At 43.2% G+C, this 26354-nt stretch overlaps 1 protein-coding gene across 1 annotated transcript in view; it reads right to left on the bottom strand.

Annotated features, from left to right (window-relative positions):
- Window positions 1-5769: 5769 nt before the first annotated feature.
- The window catches only part of BFSP2 (beaded filament structural protein 2), a 67730-nt gene continuing 47145 nt past the window's right edge, over window positions 5770-26354 (bottom strand). Inside the window, exons 5-7 of the mRNA XM_019726034.3 lie at window positions 15407-15538; window positions 8310-8530; window positions 5770-6069 (exon numbers count right to left, since the gene is read on the bottom strand). Coding sequence (XP_019581593.3) covers window positions 6066-6069; window positions 8310-8530; window positions 15407-15538 — 357 coding nt within the window. The 3' untranslated portion in view covers window positions 5770-6065. The remainder of the gene's footprint in view (window positions 6070-8309; window positions 8531-15406; window positions 15539-26354) is intronic.

Below are 26354 nucleotides of genomic sequence, written 5' to 3'. Positions count from 1 at the left end.
GAGAGCTTTCCATTACTGAGCATGATGGTTACACAGGTGAACTGCTAAGACTGAATGCTCAAAATGATTTGTAACGCTGCCATTTTACTTCACCAGGGCCGTTTATTACCCTACATGTTTCTCTTGTCTCTTTTCTCTTTGTTACCAGTAACTAAATGATGAGGTGCTGAACATATCACTAGTCTATTGATTCCTGCCTTCCTGCCCTTCCTTTTTTTCTCTGAAAGCACCCATAGCACCACTAATTACCATAAAGGGAGGTGGCGACCCCTTGTCTTAATTACCTATTCAGGTTTGCCAAGTAGGCTTTGTAGTTTAAAATTGGGAACCTCATTTGTACATTTTTTTTCTGTCCAGGCCATCAGCAAGATCTTTAGTGGCAGGAAAAACAACAACAATAACAATGTATCTATGATTCGTCCAAAGAAATTTAGTAATTTGTTGCGCAGCCACTTTGCAAAGCCCCTTCTCCTTAAATGTAACATGGTGGTTGTATCCAACCCCAGGATTACACTGAAAGCTTGACTCCTGTGATGTGAATTACCTTTCATTCTCCAGAGGAATGGGAGAAAATGGAGTATTTCCTCTCCCGCATGACGGGGAAAATTGGGATTTCTGTTGCCTCTGCAGCACAGCACATCTATGCAGAGATCTATTTTGGTTCCTGCTTAATCTATTGTTCAAAGTTACCAGTCTATATGATCCAATTAAGCCAGTTGCTTCAGTTGAAAAATAGTTTGCTTTATTACTTCACTCAGCTAGCACATTCATTTCTTGAACATGATTGGACTTGCAGTGCTGTTGTGTCAGAAGACCAAGTTTCCAACCAAGACTGGGCAAGGAGATGGACTGACTGGTTTACCCCTCCCCTTCTTGGATGTTAGGGTATCCAAGATAGAAATGCTGGACAACTTTCATGTATCACCTCAGGTCAGATAACTATGTGGGGAATATAAAGTATGGAGTGTTTCTCTCTGACATGATTAAGGCTGTCAGATAAATTTTTAGTAGAAGTATGTCCCATGTAATACATGGGACATACTTCTACTAAAAAGTTATTTGTTGTCTACCTAAATTCAAATTTACCTGGGCATCCTGTATTTTTTATTTACTAAGTACAGCAATCCTAGATAAGATGCTAGAATTGCCCCCAAAGAGGTGCCATCCTCTTTTGTCAGTTCTCAAAATAAAAAAGATAAGGGTATGTGAAAGAATATCTGTGGCACAGTAATCTCAAAAATAATAAAATATTTGGGAGTAAATTTAACCAAGGAGGTATAAGATCTCTTCACTGAAAACTACAAGACATTGATGAAAGAAATTGAAGAAGACACAAATAAATGGAAAGGTATCATGTGTTCATGGATTGGAAGAATTAATATTGTTAAAATGCCCATACTACCCAAAGCAATTTGTAGATTCAAAGCAATCCCTATCAAGATTTCAATGGAATTTTTTTAAAAAGTAGAAAAACAATTCTAAAATCTATTTGGAACCACAAAAGATCCAAAATAGCCAAAGCAATATTAAGAAAGAAGAACAAAGCAAGAGGCATCACACTTTATGATTCAAGCTATATTATAAAGCTATAGTAATCAAAACAGTATGGTATTGGCATAAAAAACAGACACATAGATCTATGGTACAGAATAGAAAGCCCAGATGTAACCCTATACTTATATGGCAAACTAATATTTGACAAGGGAGCCGAGAATATGCAATGGAAAAAAACAGTCTTTTCAATAAATGGTGCTGGGAAAATTGGATATTCATATGTAAAGGAATCAAACAAGATCCCTATCTTACACCACTCACAAAAATGAATTCGAAATGGATTAAAAACTTAAATGTAAGGCTGAAAACTATGAACCTTCTAGAAGAAAGAATAGGAGAAAAAGCTCCTCGATGGGTCCTCGTAATAATTTTTTTTGGATATGACACTTAAAGCACAAGCAACAAAATAAAAAATAAAGGGGGACCACACCAAACTAAAACGTTTCTGCACAGCAAAAGAAACAATTAGCAAAATGAAAAGAATCGGAAAGGGTATGTACAAACCATATATTTGATAAAGCGTTAATATCCAAATTATATAAAGAACTTACACAAGGATTACACAAGGATTTTTGGTTGCTTCAATAGCAAAAAAAATAAAACTAAAACACAGTTGACCCTTGAACAACACGGGTTTGAGCTGCGTGGGTCCACTTACATGCAGATTTTTTTTCCAACAAATAGAGTTGGCCCTCCCTATCTTCAGGTTTCTCAATTTCAAGAAATTTTCTATCTGTGGTTGGGAATAACAAAGATGCAAAGGACTGACTGTATGCATTGTTCTACACCATTTTCTACAAGGGACTTGAGCATCTATGAATTTTGGTATTTGAGGGGGTCCTGGAACCAACCCCTTGCAGACACCAAGGGCCAACTGTAGTTGAGATTTGGGGGAGTCAAAGTTTACACAAGGATTTTTGGTTGCACAGCAGAGAAGGTTGGTACACCTAACCCCTGAGTTGTTCAAGGGTCAACTGTAATCCCATTAAAAAACAGGCAAAAGAGCTGAATAGACATTTTTCCAAAGAAGACATGAGAATGGCTAAAAAGCACAAGAAAAGGTGTTCCACATCACTAATCACCAGGCGAATATAAATCAAACCACAATGAGGTAGCACCTCACATCTGTAAGAATGGCTAGCACCATAAAGACAGTAGGTAACAACTGCTGGTGAGGATGTGGAAAAAGGGAAGGGAACCCTTGTGCACTGTTGGGGAGATTGTGAACTGGTACAACCACTATGGCAAACAGTATGAATTTTCTCAAAAAATTAAAAATAGAACTACCACATTATCCAGCTATTCTACTACTGAAACTATATTCCAAAGAAACGAAAACATTGTGTTAAACAGATATCTTCATTCCCATGTTCATAGCAGCATTAAGCAGCATTATTTACAATAGTCAAGACATGTTAACCTACTTAGTGTCCACCAGCAGATGAATGAATAAAAAAGTTGTGGTATGTTACACACACACACACACACACACACACACACACACAGGAATATTGCTCAGCCATAAAAGGAGGAAATCCTGCCATTTGAGACATGGATTCACGGATGGACCTTGAGGGCCTTATGCTAAGTGAATTTAGACAGTGGAATATTAAAAACAAACAAACAAACAAAAAACAAAACCCAAACTCATAGAAAAAGAGACCAGAGTTTTGGTTACCAGAGGCAGGGATGGGAGTGGGTGAGGAAAGGGGAATTGGATGAAAGTGGTCAAAAGGTCCAGTTATAAGATAAATTAGTACCAGGTATGTAATGTACAGGTATGTAATGTACAGATATGTAATGTACAGGTATGTAATGTACAACACACATAGTGCTGACTATAGTTAACACTGCTGTATGGTATTTGGGAAAGTTGTTAAGATAGAGGATCCTAAGAGTTCTCACTACAAGGAAAAACATTTTTTTGTATCTATATGAAACGACTGATGTTAAATTTCTGTAGTAATCAGCTCATGATATGTGTAAGTCAAACCATTATGCTGTCTGTCTATCTTAAACTCACTCAGTGCCATATGTCAATTAGATCTCAATAAATCTGTAAAAAATAGAATATCTGTAGGCTACGTAATCAGAGACCAGCATGGTATTTGATGACTCTTACTGAACCACTTTAACTCAAAATCAACAGAGATCAGATCTAGATGCCGTTTTTCATGCCTTCTGTGATAAACTGAATTATATGAAGGGACCATGCAAACTGACGTGCTGCCCCGCCTGCTTTGCTTTGTTTCTACTTTTATGCGCACACGTAGACACCTCAATGAAATTGTAAACCCACCAGGGCAGAAACTGTCTCTTCTTTTTCTCCTGGAATCCCCAAGCCCAACAAAATGTCTGGGCACAAGTAGGTGCTCAGACGTGTTACAAAACATAATGCAGGTAAGACTTAAGGACTTTGGTCTGAAAGCCAATCTCGTTGGCAGTTTACACTGTGCTCTAGGGACAAGGCCAGAGGCCAGTGTTGTTACCTGGTCTGGAAATAGATCTCGCCTGTGCTTTTGGAAGAGTCCATCGGAAGTGCTCTGGTCTGCTCCCGACAGAATGCTCGGTCCTTGACTCCTACCCAGCAGCCACCTCCCCTGCCACCTGTCAGTGGACAGCTGCGAGGGTAATCGCACTGGGTCTTGGGAGAGGAAACCTGAGTTAAATAAGACCCTGGCAGAGTCAGTGCCTTTTCTTACCTGTTAATGAAGACTCATTAGAAACAGCAAGAAACTCGTGCTGAGAGCTGGAAGCACCAGCCAGCCTTGGCTCTCCCTGACAAAGAATGATTAAGGTAATGATTTATGGCAGCTGCTCTTTGAGATTACAGAGCAAAGGAGACTGGGGTGTGCAGCCCAGCCCAGCGTGTGGTCTGGTGGAAACTCAGGAGTAGGGGCAAATCCATTCTCCCCTTCTGCCAATGGCTGAAACAGCTTCCAGGTTCTGGAAACTACATGGCCATTCAGACACAGAAGTACCTCCTCTGCATGGCTGACCTTTGGGGGCCTTCTCATTATGTTTAGGTTAGGGATTTTGGTCTTGGTTGGGCTGCAAAAAGTTAATCGTAACAAATAAGAAAGAAAACAAACAGACCTCAGTGTACGGTACATTCAAAGTAGCTGGAGAGCCACTAACGTGTCTTCCAGAGAGACCCTTGTACCCAGTGGTTAATTACGGGCACCCCCCGAGTGGGCAGCTATGGAGGGATTGGTGTTTTGTTGAAGTGTAGCATCAGATGCTACCTTGCCTATTTCTGTGCCTCAAACAACACATGGAATTACGTGAAGATGTTGTTCAAGCTGTAAATAGCTGTCCTGCCCATATGAATTATTAATACAATTCCTTTGATCGCGGAAGCCAAACAGAAAAGCCAGTTGGAGCAGTTTCAACCAGGAGACCCCATTTCTTACCTTGCTTCTTTTTAACACTTTCTTAAGGGTAAATAAGATTTCTTTTGTTTACATTGGCCTTGCTATTTGGAATCCCAGGTATTTGGGGGAAGGAGTCTCTGAATGTGCCCATAGTGGAAACATCTCCCTGTCTAGATTAGCACTATATGAGGACAAAGACTCAGCTTGGATATTTTGGTCTGTAATTTTGTGTGACAGGTGGACTGACAGATGCTTGTGGAAAAAAGAAATTGAGGTTGGGCTTTTTTGTGTGTGGTTTTGGAGGCACTGAGAGTCTGTGCTAAGACACAGGTGGTGGTTTCAGTTTTAATCAGAATTCAGGGGTCTTGCCTGGGTAGGTGGCAGATGCAGAAACTATAGTTGGCTCGCTCAGGCCCTGACCCTGGAAGAAAATTCTGAGGCTGCAAGTGAGGTAAGCAACCACAACCTAATTAATCCCCCACAAATTGAAGTTCCCTTTAAACTGATTGAGAGGTACTCTGCCAATAGTAGTGAAATGTGTGTGTCTGCACATAAATACCCATGCAGAGTACATTAAAGAGGTCTGAATGCTTTTTGATGTCTGTAATTATATTACATGCAATCAAGCACCACGCCAATCCCCTCTCTAGCAAGAGTGTTGTTTTTGCTCCAAATTGGGACAAGCTTGAATGCCATGAGCACAGCTCTTGCCCAAACAGCAAGAGTTGGTAAATTTAAGAGCAGCTGACCCTTGGAGGGTGAGGCAGATGGTGTCATGTCAGGAAACCTTCCAGAGGCCTTCAAGAATGGCTCCGTGAGCAAAGGCCAGGCAGGTAGAGGGATATTCATCTCCACCTGACAGTGAGTTGAACAAGCTGGGCAGACTGGAAGCGGCACACAAAGCATTTATTTGGAGAGAGACAAGCGAGGTTGCTCAAGCTACAGGCTACTTAAACTTAAGGCAGAAGGACCCTCTCCACTTCCAGGAAGCTTTTCAGCTCCAGCTGAGTCACCCAGGGAATCCAGCTTAGGGTGGGTGGGGGTGAATAGGGGTTAGAGGGAAACTCCTCAAGGAACTTCCTTGGTCACTCGGTGAGGAAGACAACATTTTCTTCATGATAAGAGGACGTTTCTCCATCAGCTGAAACAAATACACAAAAGCATTTGAGTGAGAGAAGCCATGGATGATGAAAATTAGTAAAAATGTCACAATAAGATGACAGGAAAAGCAGGTGTCTCATGGAAAGTTGGCCTTTGGAGCAAGACAGGTTGAGAGTTGAATCCCTGTTCCATGGTTATCAGCTGTGTGACCTTGGGCAAATGACTTAAACTCTCTGAGGCTTTGTTTCTTGTCTGTAAAATGGGGATAATGATGCAGCCCTGGCCAGATTTAAAGGGAAATGACAGTAACAAAGAACTTAAGGCTGTGCTGGCACCTAGCTGGCATTCACTAAATGGTAATTTTTACATTCTTGAAGAAAATTCAGCCTAACTCACTACTTTTTGTATTTGTTTAAAATTGTTTTGTGCATTTTTTTCAGATGTTCGTAGGCATCTGAAAAACTTAGCTTTGTTAAGAACATCTAGCTTTTATAATCAACAGAAATAAATCCAGTAAAAAGGCAGTTGGAAAGGAGCTGGATGACACATTTTCCACTTGAAAAGAGGGAGAGTTAGGCCACTTCCATGTGGTTCTCTTGTCTGCTGAAGAAAGAGATGTAACAGAGGGCATTGGAGAGAGCCAGGAGAAGTGGGCTCCAGTCCCAGCTCTGCCTCCACCTCCCCGGGTGACCACAGACAATTCCTTTTCTGCTCTGGGCCTTTTGTATTCTCTCTGGAATCACGGGGGTTGGACTATATAATCACTAAGCTGTCTCTTAGAGTTCATATGTTACTCCTTATTCAATGTATGTCACAGAAGGGAACTTGGAGGGAGATATGAAGGTATGGAAATATGATAAAATAAAAGCTTGGATTTCCTTAAAGAGCTGGTGAGAAAGTTAAGCCCTAAGACTCACGCATATGCTCCTGGAAGTCTTACTCATTAAAAAAGACTGCATATATACATATATGTATATATGTGCATATATACACATGCATACACACCTATACACACATAGGCGATATATGCCATTCCTACCCCTTGCCTCTCTCCACTGTGGAGGCTGGAAAAGCTAAATAGTTTATTCCCAGCATCCCTTGCAGATAGGTATGGTCATATGAGCAGGTTCTGGTCAATGAAATATAAGGGAAAGCCCATTGGAGGCCTTCTCAAAACATTTTTCCTTCACTGACTGAAAAAGAAGAGCGTTATGCAGGAAAAGGCCTTTTTGCTCCCCTCTGTTCGCTCCCCCTTCTTCTTGTCATGAATGAGGATATGATGTCTGGAGCTTTGGTAGGCATTTGGCAGCCATGGGTGACACAGATGAAGACAAAAACCTAGTATATCAGGGATGGTACGTCAGGAAGATGAAAAGAACGTGGGACCTTAATGAAATCATTGAGCAGCCTAGACCACCTTATTTCCGGGACTCTTAAATAAACATGGTTTTTACCCATGCTGCTTAAAGTGTGGTCTGTGGGTCAGCAGTATAGGCATCGCCTAAGTGTTTTGTTAGAAGTGAAGATTCTCAGCCCCAGCCCCCACCCTGCTGAAGCAGAATCTGCTTTTTAAAGAAATGCTCAGGTTTTGGGTGCATATTAAATTTTCAGGTGCATTGGATTACAGTGCCATCAATGAGGCTCTATTACATGTAGTGGAAAGCAGTCCCAACAGATACCATGTATGTACAATAAGTCCTCACGGGACGTTGTCAGTAGGTTCTTGGAACTGCAGTGAAACAACATGTAATGAAACCAGTTTACCATAGGCTCACTGATATAAGCAAGAGTGACATCCTACAGCAGCTCATCAACATTATAACAAAACAGCATTGAATGAAATGTTATTCGAGGACCTGCTGTCTAGGTATGTGTGAACACACATAGGTATGTCTATGTGTTGTGTATGTGTATATCTGTATATATGATTATATACAGATGTACACACCTATAAGTATACATGCATACACATATAATATATATCTGTTTTTTTTTTTTTTAGATTTTATTGGGGAACAGGACTTTATTGGAGAACAGTGTGTACTTCCAGGATTTTTTTTTTCCAAATCAAGTTGTAGTCTATAGATTTGTGTATATATGAATAGAAAAACCCTGGAAGGACACAGGTTGTAGGAGTGGAGGTGTAGGGGTGTGTGTGTGTGTGGGGGGGGGTGGTGGTGATTTTTTTAATCTTAATTACTTCTATAGCGTTTGAAAAAAATTTATTTTTAACCTCATGAGTTGTATTCCTTCCATAATTAAAGAAGAAAAGAGACTGACCTGCTCTCCGTCCTGTCCAGCAAGGCGTGGTAGGACGCCACGTCCCTCTGCAGCTGGCACTTGAGCGCCAGCAGATGCTCCCGTGCTTGCAGCTGCTGCTCGGCCTCTCCTCGCATCTCCCTGAGCTCTGCCTCCAGCCTGCGGACCACCGCGCCCAGGTTCTGCAGCTCCGTGTCACGCCAGTGCTTGGTGTCCTGCAAGGTATTCTCCAGGCCTCGGTTCTACAAAAGACAGAACATGGTCCAAACCCAAGGCCCACAGGCAGGGCCCTTGAAGAGGGAGGTGTGCAGAGAAGTGGGAGGGCTGGCATTGCCCTGGCCTGTCCATCTCTTCAAGGACAATGACTTTGACAGGCTTACGTGGATATAATAATCCTCCTCAGGGGGCCAGACTCCTGTTGAGCCCAATTCCCTGGTCCTTCTGATGGGAGGTGGAGGATGGATACGTGTGTGGGGGGGTGTGAAGGGGGGAGGAAGGTAGAGAGGAGGGGAGGTGGAGGGAGATGAGATATGAGGGATGAGTGAGAAAATGAGAGAAAAAAATGAGAGAGAGACAGAGAGAAAAATTGAGAGATACTCGTGACAGGCAATTTGCAGGTGTTTCTTCAAAGGAATCTTGCTCTCTAAATTGCTTCTGGGCCTTATTTCTCATGATTTCTCACCCACTGGGAGGGGGAGGGGAAGGCTTTTCCTTCCACTGCTGAAACCCTCATCCATCATTCAGCTAAAATGCTGTCTTCACCAGTCCTCTTTCCCAGATTACCATAGTTACAATGAATGTCTCAGGCCTTTATATACTCAGCATTTTTTCCTTTAGTGTTTTAGTAGCACATTTTGCCTCATTCCTCTTCCTCTGGCTTCCCCATTCAGTGCTGGTTCCCCACTGCCCCATCCTGAGCCTGTTTCTCTATGAGCTGTGCCTCCTGGGCCTGTGTTAGTTGGTCTCTACCACACATGATTTTAGTCATCTCTCTGCTACTGACCCCTGCATTGATACTTCCAGCAAGTATCAGAGAGACCCCTGCATTGATACTCTCCTTCAAGCACTGACCCACTACTGAACTTCTTACTAAAAATATAGATAGTCCGGGGCACCTCAAATCAAGGCGTCCAAAATGGAGCTGTTGGCTTCCCCCTGGACCTGTTGGTCTCTCCTGTTCTGTGCTTCAGCTGGTGAAATCACGTGAGCTAGATACTGGGGAAGGATATGTCCCTGATCTTCTTGCTTCCCTCCCAGAGTCAGTCATCACTGTGCCCTGCCTCTTGTACATTCTGAAAAATCTTCACATTTGTGTCCTCTCTTCTTGCAGCCACCAATGCCCAGGATCAATGCTATCACCTCTCACCTTGGTAACCTCAGTGGCCTCTTAGCTCGTCTCTTGCCTCTAGTTCCTTCTTGTCCTGCATTCCCCACACAGCAGCTATGGTGCTCTGTCTAAAGTCCAAATCTGGGCCTGTATCTCCTCTGCTTTAACACCATCCCCAGCTCCCAGGACCCCTAACATGGCACACACAATTAGCCCAGCATCTTTCTGTCTTCGCCCCCCACCGCCCCAACTGCACTCAACACATCTAGTCTGACTAAGTTGTGTTCATGCTGTTTCCTGCACCTGCACTATCCTCCTCCATTCCTTCCAGCATCCTCACCTGGCTCACTCCTACTCATCCCCAAGTCCAAGCTCAGGGGGCATCCCCACTACAGACAGTCTTCTTTGACACTCTCTTGCCCCTCACACAAACAGGCTGGGTTCGGGGCCCCTCCTCTGGGTTTCTATGGCAGCCCAAACACATGCATACCCTTGAACTTATCATAGTGTGCTAAACTTCTTAGGGGCATGTCTCCTCTACCACATGGTGAGCTCTTTGAGAGCAGGAACCAAGTCTCTGTAACTCCAGTGATAAGACAGGGCCTGGCACAGAGTAGGTGCTTGTGTGTATAGGTTGTCCAGGATGATAGCACTTGTATTATGGCTATACTTATTGCCCTATCTATCTGTCTCCCCATTTGCTGGAAACTTTCTTCTCATCTTCCCATATCCCATGTCCTGAAAACTGTAGGGCTGACCAATAAATACCTTTAAAAAACTGTGTGCATCTGTGGAGCATTTTTAAACAGTTGTAATTATGCTGCACCTATAATTTAGAATCTGGCTTTTTATATAACACATAAGAAACACATAAATATCTTTCTAAGTTGGATTGAGTCAAACCTTGATAAAACAAGTTTCTGTACCCTGCCCCCTGGGAGGAGATTTTTCATATGCTTTTGACCATTGGCTGAAATGGAAGATTCTTGGTTAGTACGCCATCTTGAATCATGGCTGTTATTAAGCAGGAGTCACCATCTTATCTTATTTAAATCTTCTTAATTCCATAGGATATAAGGATGTGGAGTCAGATTCCCATCCTAGGTACATTTACAGGTGGCAAACTGTGATCTATAGAAAATAAATCCAGATCAGTATTTGGTCTAAGGTTATTATTTTGCTGGTGGGATCAGAAATCCCTTCTATGGCAGTGAGGATACAAAAATGGCCACCTGGATTTTGAGAATCATTGTGCCAACTCCCTGGGTTTTCTCCCTTTGTTTATCAGGGAAATCGCTTGGCTTGTGAACGGTGCTTGTTGACACTGGACCTGTAACACTTGTGATTTGGTAAAACATTTCATGGAATCACAGTTAGATGGTCTGTTTACAGGTTTTGCTCCATGTTCATAGGTGACTCCTCCATATGGCCTTGGGTTTTTCTCTGATGACATAGGACCCACTGCTCAAGATGTGTTTATCAGAACGCCCATCAGAGGTCCTACGTCTCTTCCATCTGACCCTTACTTATGGTCCAAGCCCAGCTTCCCCACCTAAGTCCCTGACATCCTGGCCTGGTTGTCACAGAGATGCTTGAGCTTGAGTGACTCTGATCAGGCCACTGCTACAGGTCTCCTAGCCCCATCCCACTCAGTGACATACCACCAGCAAGCAAACCAAGATCGCAGAAGCACACCTATTCCCCAATCTCTGGAGATTTCAAGGGACATCCTTGAATTGTAAACCCTCCAGAAAGTAAAGTACTGACCTTCTGTGATTTCCGGTCTTGGATTCCATTCCTGATTTGAATTGACTGAACACAGAGGTCAGGAGGCCTTAAGCACCATTGTTGGTGCCTGACTACCAATATAAATGATGCCTTGTTGGAAAAGGGGGCTGAAAGTCTCATCAGCTCAGCTTCCTCAGGCTCATATATGCTTTGTGTGTGTGTATGTGGGGAGGGGGGCGTGTGCACACACAGTCTGCTCTGATTGAGGATAACAGGGTGACTGGATGAACTCTGCCATATTTGAAAGCTATAGGAGGGTGTACTACCTATTCTAGCTTTGTCTGTGCTCCTAACCTTGGCTGCAAGGCCCAGTGACCAGAACGCTAATCTACTAGAGCCAGGAGGGGACAGAGGTAGCCCATCCTGGGTCCTGGGCATGGCCAGCATGCCACTACAGCTAGAGTGTGAGTTCTTTTTCCATTTGTTCCAGAAGTTAGGACTCTTGGGTTTAAGTCAGGTGGCAAGATGATGCCAACTCAGGGTTATTATACTAGTGGTTATAATAATACTTTTATAGTGATAATTAATAATAGATACCATTTATTGACTGCTCACTCTGTGCCAGGCACTGTGCTAAGGGTTGACATGATCTAGTTAATCATCCCAATGACTTTATGAGGTAAATCCTATTATGGTCCAGTGGTAGATCACATTTCCAAAGACAGCTGCAACAATTACCTCCATCCCACATGCTCTTTTTCTATGTGACCTTGCCATGGCCCCATCAAGAAGTGGAGTTTATTTCCATTCCTGTTGATTTTGGACTGGTCTTGTGACTGCTTTGACCAGCAGCATGCTGTCTAAGAGATGCTCGGGCCTGTGAGCTTCTGTGCTCACACTCTGAGGGAAGCCAGACGCCGTGTCACAGGTCTAACTATGTAAGAATCCCATGACACGAGAAAGGCAAAGTTAGCTACATGGAAAGGCCACATGGAGAGAGAAAAAGATGCAGAGCTGAGGCACCAGACATGTGAGTTGAAGAGGCCATTCTTGGATGTTCCAGCCCCAGTAGATGCCACATGGAGCACAGAAGAGTTATCTCTGCTGAACTCTGCCTAAATTGCTCAATGAGTAAACAAGGGACTGTTGTCTTAAGCCGCTAACATAACAGATATAACCCAAATGATCTTCCCTATCTAAGTGAGAAAACTGGATCATAGAGAGGTCAACACAGCTAGTGAGCAGAGGATCCAGGATTCAATTCCAGAGCCTGAGTGCTAACCCCCAATTCCACAGGATAGCTACTCTAGGAGAGAAATAAAGCCAGAAGGGCTCAGCAACTCCATTGATTACTTGTGTTAATGGGCAAGTCCCTGAGCCACAGTTTTCTCTTCTGCAAAATCGGATGGCAGGGACAGTCCACCCCCCTTCTCAATGTTTCTCTGACGATCTGATGAGAGAATGAATATGATCATGGTCTTATTACTATTGGCATCACTCTGAAGAAATTATGTTTTGAGCACTATACCAAGTGCTTTGGGGACGTAAAACTAATTAGACATGGTCTCTGCTCTCAAGGAGTTAAGTTGGGTGGATGAGCTGATATAACCACATGAACCACAGAGCTCTGGATGTGAGTGGGTGACAGGTGGGAGCGATCACTCCAGCTGTGGGAGTTGGGATTGAGGCTTTGCAGTGGGTGTAGCACTTCAGTGTCTTCCACCTCACCTGTGTCAAGGGTGTGAGGAAAAGAGCAGGTAGAGGTGGGCAGACCTGAAGGGAGAGGTCTCCTTCTAGCCATGGGAAGGGCACATACAAGGACTCAAGGGTAGGAAAGCAAAACATGAGTTTTGGACGTTAATGTGCAGCCCACGTTGGGTGGTGCTGGAAGGTCTGGCAAAGGAAGGCGTTCTGTTTTAGGCCAAGTCCAGATAATTCCAGGGGGTAGGGACACTGAAAATGCAGAAGATAGGGGACAGTAGACAGAGGAATGTCCAGATAGTGCAACAGGGCACAGGTGGGATCTATTGAAGGGAGGAGGCTGTGGATGAAGCTTCAGAGATATTTTGAGATGGGAAACGGAAGCCAGAGGTGCCTTATGTTGGGGCACCTTAATCCCATTTACAGAATGGTCCAGGTGACAGCATCTGCTGAAGGACAGAGACAAGGGTGGGCTGGAGGCTTGCTGAGAATGGAGAATGTTGCGAGCAGCTACTTGGGGGAATACAGTACCCCTCTGCTTTGTGCAGACATTTGTGCACAGGTTTTCTTTACCAATCAGGTTATGAGCTTTTAGAGGACAGGGACCATCCAATGCATGTTTTCATCCCTAGGGTCTAAAGGAGGATTCTGCACATAGTAGGCACCCAATATATCTATGGACTGTGTGCTGAGTGATGGGGCCACCAGCCACTTAGGTGCAATTCATCCAGGCTTTTTTTGATGATGTGGGCTTGAGGAGAGGTCCGTAACCTTTGCCTGGAACTTTCTGTCACCAGAAGAGTGGGAATTTGGGCATCCACAAGGACCTCTAGGGAAGAAATGGCAGCCCCTTAACTGTGCCTAAAACAACAGGGGCAAAAGGCAGCACCCTTCACATTAGGATGTTTATCAAGGGTTATGGCAGTTGAATAAAACTGATTAGCATAAAATTCACATAACTCTGAATAAATAATGCAATCTCTTTCAGACAATCTTTTTAAAGTAGCATTGCTTTAGGCTGTAGTTTCCTGATTTTTCTCACCTCAGAACCTTTACTCACATCTCCTTGCTCTGACCCAGATCCCACCAGAGAACGAGTGGGACAGAAGTAGAGCAACAAGATGCATGTCATGCTATGGCAAGACCGAGGAGCTTCCCTGAGCTGACTGGGCACTGTGTGACCTAGCTGGCCAGAGGACAATGGACCCGAGTGAACTGAAGACACATGAAAGTAGGGAACTAGGGGTGATGGGATGATCTTGGCAATAGGCAGAGAAAGCTGTTTCTGAGGGGAACCGACTAGAACAAATACCTGAGCTAACTTCATGGCAGGTTTTGGTTGCAGAGGCAGAGGGCTGGTGGTTCGCTGATGGAGTTGATTTGGGTGGCAGCACTGAGATGCAGGTGCATGGGGAGTGGTGGAAGAAAGGGCCCCTGGTATCTGAACAGCCTCAGGACTTCAGGCTGATGGGAGAGAAGAGCTTCTTGGGCTTCAGTGGACTCCAGAGTACCTCAGCTACACAGGGTTACATGGGCAGCCCCTCTTGCACTCTGGTATGTACAACACACTGGTGGTTTGACTCAGTACACATGGCCCCCTGGAGGGAGCTGTGCTTAACACCCTAACAGAACTTCAGTCCATCCCCAAGAGCAGAGGGCAGATTACTGTGCTATTAATAATTATTTTAATTAATAATAATAATAATTAATGATATAAGAGATCTGCCCACAAACCACGTGAATCTGAGGAACTTGCTATATATATCTTAGGTTGGGTTCCTCAGAAGCCGAACCCGTAAGCAGGGATCCTGGTGCACGTAAGTCATTAAGGGGCTGCTCTCAGAAAAGAGGGAGCAAGGAAAGCAGAATAGGGCAGGGGAGAGCGCTAAGCCAGGAAGTGCTCTCAGCGGGGGTCTGACTCCAGCCTGATCCCAGGGAGTGTTCAAGAGTATGAATTACATCACAGAACTGGTTCTACTTTGAAGCAAGTGGGGTGGGCTTTTAAGTCTCCCTGTGAGTCAGTCATTGGCAGAGAAGGAGGGGAGGCCTAACCTCCTAGGTCAGGTGGCTTCTGTTTGGCTGAGGGCAGTTCTCTGGTGAAGGAGAGGCAGTGAGAAGGGGCATTTGTAGGTGTTAGCGGCCAACATTCATGGCAGCATCTGGTGAAGTTTATCTCAGCATGGCACTCACCGTGACTACTAACTACCCTTATGATTTGGTATCAGATGATCCTTTCTGGACTCAAAACTCCTTTGAGGTGAGGTGGGAATCCCTTGCAAATTGTGACCCCTATCACTACAATTCAGTAGCTGAGAGTTAGAATTGTCACAAGAAATGCCAGGGCTCTTCCTGGCCCACTCACCAGAGCCCGCAAGGATTCCGTCTCAGCCTGGAGGCTCTGGACTTGGTCCGAAGTATTGTGTAACTCCACCCTGAGGGCTGCGACCAGCTTCTCTTCCTGGGTCTGGGCAATGCGGGCCACCTCTGCCTGTTGCTGTTGAGAGTCAGGTCTTGGGTGAGCAGGATGAGTGGAGAACCTGACCCGTTCTTCCCTCTCACGCTTTCTAATGCCACTCCACCGTGTCCAACTCAGAGGAAACAGCTGTCAGATTTAAAACCCTTCTTTTTCTAGAGGCGCCTACACTAGCTTGTATACAAACATTTATTTAGTTTAAACATATAATGCATGCAAATAGAATACAATTCAAAAGATTGTCTAAGGACTGTATGGCAGAAAGTATATATAGTCTTTTTCTCCTTGTGCCCTAATTACCTAGTTCTCCAGATTCCAGTTTCTTATACCTCCTTCCAGAATATTTTGTATGTTTATAAATAAATATGTATGATCATCCCCTCTTGCTTTGGTACTTAATACATCTTAGAAATGCTTCTATATTAGTATGTATATAATCAATTACATTTTTTAATGGCTGCATAGTACTGCCTTGTTTGAAAGTAATTATTTAGAAGTCTCCAATGGATGGGCACTTAGGTTGCTTCCAGTCTTTTCCTGTTACAGACAATGGTGCAAAGAATACCCTACATTCCTCATTTTTTGTACATAGGAGTAGCTCTGGGGGGTGAATTACTACAGTGGAACTGCTGAATCAAAAGGGTAGGCATTTGTAATTTAGATGAATGCGGCCCAATTGCCCTTCAGAGGATTTGTAACCCCTTCCAGCACTGTGAGACAGTTTCAGTTGCCCTATACCTTCCTCAAATAAGGAATTAGCCAACTCGATCTGATAGTCCCTGTTTCCTTGTAAAAACACGTCTGGTCACAATTGTAACTATCAAGGGGAAGGTCTGTGTTTTGAACTTTCTTCTTGAGCACGATGGACATATTCTGATTCCTCTCATACATTCAGGGGAACAGGTCATTGTTACTCCTGTCTTTTCTGGGGAAAAGGGTAAAAATGAGAGATCAGTCTCATTTATCTCCAATGCAATGGATGTCTCCAAGCCAGTGACACAGGAAGAAAAACTGCTTTGTCTCCTACGTTACTGGATTTCTGGATTGACCATTTTTTACTACACATGACTACTCTTTATAAAATTATGCAAAAATAGTCCAATAATTGGTTGGCTAAGAAACCCCAAGTCAAAAGGCTCACATCTCAGTACTAGTTCTTCCAGTTCTTGCTGTTTGAGGGCTGTGAAGAGCTCAACAGAAATGCCCATTAAAGGCCTGGAATCAGCTGAAGGAGAACAGAAACCATGGGTCCAGCTCTGACTGGTTAGCCCTTGGCTATGTGTCCCTGGGCCCTCATTCAGCCTCTCTGAGTCCCAGTCCCTGCCCACAGAATGCAGATGACAATAAGTGAAGAATGACAATCATATGATGGTTACCTCCTGGGTCACTATCAGGTTATGAATGTAGAAGCTTTTAGAACCTTAAAAGCATGAAAATACTGGCTGTATATATTTTCTACATGTAAAAAGTAATATTAGCCAATAAACGAGTTTATAAAAGCCACTATGAGTTGACTACAGCTAATGATAACTAATATTGTTAAGCACTTACTCTGTGCCAAGCACTCAGTTAGCAGCTTTAAGTCCACGATCTCATTTAATCTTCTCAGCCCTATGAAGGAAGTATCATTATTATTCCCAGTTTACATGAGGAAACTGAGGCACAGAGAGATTGGGTTATTTACTCAAAATCGTGTGGCCTAAGAGGGGCAGAGCTGGGACTCGAGCACTGAAGCAGGCTCCAGAGCTGTGCTCTTAACCAGAATTTAACGCTGCTGCTTCCACCAGTCTATCAACTTAAGACCCTGAAATTGGAGTTGTCTTCCCCAAAGTGAAGGTGGATCATGCTAAAATATCCTCATTGCCTGTCAAGTCCTCCTGTGATCAGCAGCCTCATTTTTCCTCCTTTTTTTGTGGTTGGGGCCTGGCCAGATGGGCTGTGTGGGTGGGTAGGAGGGAGGCGGGAGAGGGGGTGTCCTGACAGACAAATGGAGTCAGGCAACAGCTACAGAGTGACCAGGGACAGCCATGAGCCAGAGCCGGCTTCTAACAGCTCATTCGAGCTGAGCGTTAAATTTTCAGGAATTTTGTAAGCTGGTTGTTGAACACAACTACCATTAAAAATTAAATCATATCAACTTATAGTTAAAGAAATTATATTGAAAATGGTAATAAATACTCGGAACACATCACTTGCTAATTATTTACATTTTATCTTATCTATGCTACTGAGGTTATTTACATCGATGGTGGGAATAAATGGTGTGTTCTGTGTATCTCTTCCCAACTTTGAGCTCATTTACATCAAGTTCGTAGTTTGAAATCAGCCATGATTAGAATTTTGACACCATGGAAATTGGCAAACACTATAAATCTGGGCTTGAATTACTGTTTTGTTGATTATTTAGACTTAAGAAAGGGATGCAGAAGATGTTAATACTGCAGATGAAACGTAAAAGTGGGTCATGTCTGTAACTGTTGCATTGTGAATGGCACAGAAATTAGAGGGAATAGTCTTCCAATATTTGAAAACTATTAACTGATTTGCAAAGAAGTTACATTATGGATGAATGAGCTCATTAAAGTCAACAAAAATATCAACCAAAATTCTTAACATTTTTTGTGGGAAACGAGTAAACTCATTATATCGCCTCTAGTTGGAACCGGCAAAAATTTTGCAAAGTAAATAAATAGAGACCTCTTTTTAAACTAAAACACTGAAAGTTTCATAGAAAAATATCAAATAGATCGAAAGATATGAATATTTTACGGAAAGTCTAATTTTGGCGAGAAAATGTCAAAAAAGCCCCCGTTATGATGCGATTTGGCGGGAAAATGCCCACTTACAAAGTGTTAACAGAGCTCTCCTCATTCATCACTGATGGAAGTGACTTTTTGCTTAATCAGATATTAATAAGCAAGCAAATAAGACTATAGAAGTAGCCTAATTTGGGGACACTCTTGTTGATGATGGAATTATGAAAATGGTGGGCAGGTTTTGCAAGACATAGCAAGTCACACTGAAGTTACCAGTGCAAATGGAAAAGCAAAGTAAGTGTTTTATCTTAAAATTGATGTTATTTCTAAAATTATATAAAGAAAACATCAACAGAATCGTCTATGTTACCTTTACGTGGTATTGTGAATTTGACTGGCGTGTTAAACACGTATGCCTACATTTGTCCCCAGAGAGCAATTGTGAAACATTGCCAGGACCACATGGGTAAGAGCCAGGCTTGAGTGGAGGCCACGCCCAATGGAGGCCATGTTTCAGAGCCTTGGTGGGCGGCTCTAGAGTGACGCTGTGGCTAAGGCCATAGCCACAGTCTCCCATATGATCTGCCCTCTCCTCAACCCAGGCAATGGGTGGCTTGTATTTGGTGGTTCAGTGGTACATACTGGTCTCTGGAGGGATGAATCCCCCTTGTCTTAGTTTCATTAGTAACACGCCCTAGCCACGGGTTTCCCAAACATTCTTGGACAACCAGCATGGTTTTTTACGTATCTGAATACTAATTTAAACTATTTTTCTTTGTAAATACACGTGTTTAGGATGAAAACTATATATAAGTTCTCAAATTATAACATGCACCAGCATTATCTGGGAGACCTCGTGAAAATGCAGGTCCTGATTCCGGAGATCTGAGTGAGGCCCAGGAATCTGCATTTAAGACACCCATGTGATACCTGATCTATGTAAGCAATTTCTAAATGACTACAGAAACCGATAGAACTGTGTCAATTGCCACAGATAGAAGACAACTGAAAAATTAATAAAATTAAAACAAGCCAATGTTATTATATTCTAGGAAACGTTGCCTGCCAAGTTGCTGAGTCCTAGAGCGGGTTTTTTCTTTATTGAAAGGTGAGATTAGTAAGTATAAGAGAAGTGTTAATGACCTACCAGCACCAAACAGAAACTTTCTGACAGTTTAATTAAGATTGAAAGAGAAATTAATCTGATCATTCCATTTTATATCAGGTCTAATACCTTCTCAAACCAGCTTTCCATACATTTGCCTTTCATTTGGGAACAGTTAATGGTTTTAACTCATCTGAAAGTATTACGTGTTCTTCTCCAACGGCTTTTTAGATTTATGCTTTCTGGTTATATTAATAATTCCACTTCTGTTTCCATTTCAACCCAGTGCCTCCAGATTTCTTCTCACAGACCAAATAGTAGGTGTGTGATCCTAGACCCTGAGGATAGGAAAGCAGGAATGTGTTTTGTTGCTCAGTGCAGTTGCCAGGAGGTACAATGAGATTCAAATATGTTAGTCTCCAGGCTTTCAAACCAGCTTGAAATCTCGGCTCCACTGTGCAGAAGCTGAGCTGCCCATGGTCACACTCCATCTATATTTCTGGGGCAGGAGGGTATGTGGACGTTTTGAAATATGGTAAAAATGTTCAAATTGAAAAATTTTTAAATTAAATTTGCATGTGACTGCACATGAAGGATGGATGTGAGAGAAGAAAAGCAGCATGCTTAAGTCAGAATGAAGTATTTGAGAGTCTCCAAGTGGAGAGGAAAAGCAACAGCTCCAAACCCAACCCAACCCAACCCAACCCAGGTTACTGATTAGCTCCGCCATTCCCAAAAGCAACGCATCCTGGCAATGACCTGGAACTGGAGGAAAAGCCACTCTGTGGTGTGAGGGGAGGGTGAGCGCTTAGGAGGAGACAGTATGGAGAGTGACGACGCAGGTGTGATCTTAGAACATGTATCCTGGACGAGTATGCAGGGGTGGAAATGTGTGCCTTCTGCCCTTCTCCGAGCAGTTGGTGCTCGGGTTTCAGCAAGTCCCTCGAGCTCTCTGGTGTTTGCAGCTGGTAAACAACAGCTTGATAAGAACATCACTCTGCTTCAGAGCACAGCTAGCTGCCTTGCTCTTACGTGTCTTAGACCTCCCAGGGTCATCCTCACCTCTCTATGTTCACTGTCATGGCGACAGGGCAAGCAATGGATTCTGGGGTTCCAGATCTTGTGTCACAGGGGAGTCTTATCCCGCAGGGAGGGCACAGAACCTTGGTTTGGAAAGGTCCTGACAGACGCCTAGCATAACCCTGTAACCCCTCAAGACAGAGGCCTCCCAACTTCACATTCCACAAGACGTTACTTGCTCATTCTTAAAAAAAGGAGATGAATCACAGCTCACCACCCACTCCATGCCATCTGTCCAGGTCAGCCTAGCAGTGTTGATTCTGGAGTAATGATTCAGGAGTAATGAGAATGAAAGAGTGGCTACGTAGTACATCTGACAAGCTTGGTGATTGACAGTAACCTCACAGGGTGATCTGATCATAAATTCCTAACTGGGCAGGTCATAGTGGGTAGTTATATCCAGGCATATAAAACTTCCTTAGGAAAAAGTTAATCTTCGCCTTAAGCCCTGTCCATTTTTCTTGTGTATTTAGGTTAACACACCTTTGAAATGCCAGAGTAATCCTCTTTTCTAGACCCCCTCAGAGGCATGACCACCCTCAAGGGAGCACATGATCTTGTTGCCATATACCATCCCTACTTACTGTAAATGTTACATGTCAGCTGTCCTGTACACGCCAATGTAAAAGAAGTATGCATCTCTCTGGTTTACTGTTTATCCAGTCATAGAGATTTCCCTACTTTGCTTTCTCTCCACTCCTTTAATCTAAGACCAGTGGATTCCATGTAATCTTCCTTACTTCCCTCTCTGATACCAAATGCACAAAAAGAACTGCAAAAGTGCTGTTTTTCCAGAGCATTTTCTCAGTCTGCTGAGATCTTGTTCTCGGGCCTGTCCTCAGTTTGGCTCAAATAAACTCCTATACATTTTTTCTATAGGTTTGGATGTTCTTTCATCAACAGTAAGAACATGTGGTTTGCATCTTAGCTCTGCCACTTTCTAACTGTGTGATCTTGGGTAAGTTACTTAACCTCTCTGTGTCTCAATTTTCTCCTCTGTAAAATGGATAAAATCGCAATACTATCTCATGTTGGGAAGATGAAATGAAAACACGCCTGTCAAGTACTTCGAACACCGGCTAGCACTTGGTAAGTGCTCCATAAATCTTTGTTGTCACTGTTTTCATTGCACATTCCATTCTGCCTTGTAGAAGATGGTCTTTCTATCCATTGCCTCCCACCTCCATCCAAACCACCCTCCACACTAGATTGTGGGGACCCTCTGTGCAGACACAACTTCTTAGTCACCCCTTTGTCCCCTCTGGGGACCTAACGTGGCATTGTACACCCATGACATGCTCAACACATTTATTTAAGGTCTACAATGTGTGCCAGGCACAAGCTGGGGACTAAAGAAGAGGAGGCTGTACCAGGAATAGAATTAAATCACATCTCCTTTTCATTAGGAGGATTAGCTATCATTATTATAGCAATTTTAAGGCACTAAGAGTCATGCAGTGTCATATAAATGTTATTTAGCTAAGGATAGCTCTCATAGGCAGCACACACACCCTGACCTACTCCAGCCAGACGTAGGTTTTATTTGGGAGAAGGCTGGATGCCATCCAGTCTTCACCAGAGACATGGGTTGGGTTTTCCTTAGTGGGAATTAAAAAGAAGTGCATGTCTCATTCAGTGAAACTTCAGCGTTGGCAGAAGAGCTAGCCTGGCTAGGCTAAGCCAAGATTCTCCTTGAACTTACCCAAGAACTGCTTGGCTCTTGACACTCTCTTTAGGGTGTAGGACCAATGCCCAGCTTCGATGGAAGCTGCCAAAGGAGACACAGAGGAGCGTATGGCACTGTGGGCTTGCGGCCCCCTGGGTCAGAAGGAAGTGTGCCCTGCTGATGAGAGCCGCAAAAGAGGCTCGGCAATGAGTGTCGCACGGAAGAGAAACGTGCATTTTTCTTTCCCAAGTCATTACTGGAGAAGTCGAAATAAGAGTATTTTTGCTCTGGTTTGTTGAGATCATCCCATTCCTAAGAAGAAGGGACTTTTCTGCTTCGTCCCTGCCAGGAGACTACTAAGTGTTGACTACAAATCGCACCACCTTAATTTCTCAGAGATTTAGATTGTTTCATCTTTTCAAATTTCTTATTTTAGAAGTAAGGTCCCTATACTTTTTATGAGAAAGAGCCACTGTTAAGAAATTCTTACTATAGTGCTGAGACGGGTAGAATCGGGTGGCGAGGGACACGCATTGTTTGAAGCCAGGGACTCTGTGTTCATAGAACCAAGAGCAGGACTTGGCACCTGGTTTGTGCTTGACAAATGGAGTCTGAGTGAAGATGATTGGTAGAGTGTAAGGAAGAGGATGCAATGTTGGGTAAGCCTCTGCGTACATAGTCACTCACATATTGGCTGTTGACCAGTTGTAAGTTTGAAAACACAATACAGAAGACGAGGGCCTGGGAGTGCCCTCTACAATGTATATGGTTGTGCTGGGTAGGGTAATGGATGGGCAAAGAATAGGCAGTACCTTCCTCAATGAGACAGTCTTTTCATTTTCCCTTTTAACAGCTACTCTGATCTCCGCTGCTCTGCCCCCTAGTCACACCAGCTGGGATACACTTCTGCAGCATACAGCTAGGAACGAAATACTGGCCTACCTCTTTCCTATGATAACCCTTCCTTATTGGCTACCAATATATTTCGAAAGCTAGTTGGAACTACTGTAAATTAAGTAAAAGGATAAGCGACAAGCTGGGAATTGCAATTTTTTGCAATTTTTTTAAAAATTAAAGTTTATTGGGGTGACAATTGTTAATATTTGCTATCTATATCATAGAGAGAGGACTAATTTCTTGAAAGCACGAAGAGCCACTATAAAGCAATAATAAAAACTCCAAGACCTAATAAAACTGGGCAAAAGATATGATCACATAGTATGTACAAAAGCAAATATGGATGAAATTCAGCACATAAAAAGATGTGCCACCTTCCTTATAGTATGAGAAATGCAAAATAAAACCACTGAAAAACCTTTTTTTTTTTTTAACCTATAATATTGGCAAAGATCACAAAGTGTGAGAAGTCAAGTGTCTGTGAGGATGTAGGAAACATTTACTGTGAGAATGTAAATTTTAACAACCTTGATAGAGGGTAGTTTGGCAATATTTATCAAGATTACCAATGCACATAATTTTTGACCCAGCAATTCCATGTCTATGAATTTATCCAACAGATACATTTCTATATTGGGAAATGAGGGACATACAAAATTAGTGACTAGTCTTCTTTATAATAGCAAAAAGACTAGAAGCCACCTAAATAATCACCAGAAGGGCATAGGTTAAATATATCCTGGGATGTCTGTTAGCAACTTTTCCTGTAAAGGGCCAGAGAGCAAATATTTTAGGCTTAGCAGGCCATGTGGTCTCTGTTGAAACAATTCAGCTTTGCTGGTGTAGTGCAAATGCAGCCAGAGACAACATGTAAATGACTGAGCATGGCTGGGTTCCAATAAAACTTGCAAAAAACAGGCAGTGAGGCAGATTTGGCTTGTGGGCCATAGTTTGCTGTGCCCTGGGTACAGCTGAAAAGCAGTATGTTCTGAACGATTTGTATAAAGAGAGAGAGCAACTACGTATATACATATGACCTTGTACTCGTATGTGTATAAAATGTCTCTGAAATGACACCTAAGAAAAGGATAATATCGATTGACCCCATAGAAAAGAACTGGGTACCTGGGACATGAGTTGGATGACTTTTCACTGTATGTCATTTTGTGCAGTTTGAATTTTAAACCAAGTGAAGGTATTATACGTTAAAAATACTTAAATAAAATAAAAGTAAATAAAAAAAAGAAAGAAAAGCAAGCTGGAGCTCTTCTGCAAAGCTCACTCTGTGACATACTGTGAGCTACAGAGATGCTAGGTGACTCCCCTTCAGTGCTGGCTGTGAACACAACAAATAAACCATGGCTTATTCACTGAAGAGCGACTGGGACTTATAGCCAACTCATCACTACAGATGCTCTCAGGGGTTCCACTCTCTCTATTCTCCCTGAGAGGAACTCTCCCAGTTAGCTGTCATGGCAATATCACATTTGGCCATTTTGTAGCCCGGAGCGAGTGACCTCAGTGGAATAGCCCAAATCCATTTTAATCCAATTTTATATATCCTAGAAAATATTGATGGTTCTTGGTACAAGCAAACAAAGAAAAGGCACAGACACAGCAACTGCCTATATAAAATGTTTGCCCTTCCAGGGCTAGTATTTGTTGGTGAATATGGATGACAAGGGGACATGTTATCCAAGATTTCTAGTCTCCTCTAGGTAGAGCTAGACGTATGCTGTCCAATACGGTAGCCACTAGCCACACGTAGCTTTTTAATTAAAAATTAATAAAAATTAAATTTAAAAAATGTATTTTCTCAGTTGTACCAGGTACATTGCAAATGTTCAATAACCACACGTGGCCAGCAGCTATCATATTGGATTGCTGCACTGATTATAGAACATTTCCATCATTGCAGAAATGTCTATTAGAGGGCACTGCTCTCATTAGTCTCTAATGTCTCTTGCAGCTTGAAGACTATCAATAACCAGAAACCTCACAATTCATTTCCATCTGTTCACCTCTCTTCATTCTTAACTGTCTCCACGAGCGGTTATCCTGATTGCTGAAGGCCTGATGCTTACAGCTCAGATAAAGTTCCTGACCACAACCACCTTACACTGATCCGAGGTAAGTGGTCTGATCTGTGGTCAGAGCAGATAGCAGGGGAGCTGTCTATGTTATGGAGTTCTTGGCCCCGAGGGACTATTCAAAGGGTGCTGAGTTCTCTCTCGTCTGTACCTCCCACCCTGCCACGCTAGTTTGTCCTGGTAATTGAACAAGCCTTTGGTTATTGCACACATCATCCAGCTGCAGTGAATGAGGGACAGAGATGAGCTTTTGGGAATGAGGGTGTGGAGCCCTTCCCAGGGAAGGAAGGAAGACCCTAGGGAGGAGGTTAAGAAGAGAAAACAGAACCTTCCTTGCTGGAAGCTGACTGCAGGCCAGGTTTAGAACAAGGGAACAAAGGCCTAGGCTAAGAGATTGGACGAGGCAGAGAGGACCTGGACTTCCCTGGAGGAGGCAGGTTGAAAGCAGAGCTGTCCATCTGGCAGAAGAGGCGAGATGGCAGGAGGTGTGAGGTTTGTAGTCTTCCGTAGTTCTCTGCTGCTGTAGTGGGTGGCCTGGTGTAGTGGGCAGGAATCTGAGGTGACCGCTAGGATCTCTGCCTCCAGGTGTTATGCCCCTGATTAGGTTACATTGTATGACAAGGGTGAGGGGATTTTGTAGATGTAATTAAGGTCCCAAATCAATTAATTATGAGTTGACCAAAAGGGAGAATATCCTGGGTAGGGCTGACTTAATTGGATTAAAGCTTTAAAAGGGTGGAGCTCTTCTGCTGGCCTGGAGGAGCATACAGCCATGTTGTGAGCTGCCTATGGAGAGTGTCAGGCTCTCGGAGCTGAGGGCCTCAGGCCTGTAACTGCAAGGAACTGAATTGTGCCAACAAACTGAATGAACTCAGAAGACGAGAATGCAGCCTGGCTGATACCGTGACTGCAGCCTAGTGAGACCCTAAGCACAGGACGCCTGGATTCCTGACCACGGAAATTGTGAGATAATCAGTGTATGTTGTTTTAAGTCACTAAGTTTGCAGTCACTGGTTACAAAGCAATAGAAAATGAATATACCTTGTTACCTTAGCGGGAGGGCTTCCAATCCCACCAGTGGGCAAAATGAAGTGGGAAAGGTCAATCTTTTGATTCCTAAGCAGCTTTGTTCAGAAACTTGGGAATCCCTTAGCTTGCAGGGTGGCCCTGTTTCCAGGAGGATCCCACATTGTAAGGAAAAGGTCAGTTGGAAGGAACATTTGATTATATTTATCATAATGGA

Source organism: Rhinolophus sinicus, chromosome 5 (genome assembly GCF_057876585.1).
Source record: "Rhinolophus sinicus isolate RSI-liver-muscle chromosome 5, RSI-T2T, whole genome shotgun sequence".
NCBI classification, from domain to species: domain Eukaryota; kingdom Metazoa; phylum Chordata; class Mammalia; order Chiroptera; family Rhinolophidae; genus Rhinolophus; species Rhinolophus sinicus.
The sequence above is the reverse complement of the archived record's forward strand: the minus strand, read 5'-3'. Positions and strand labels throughout refer to the sequence as shown.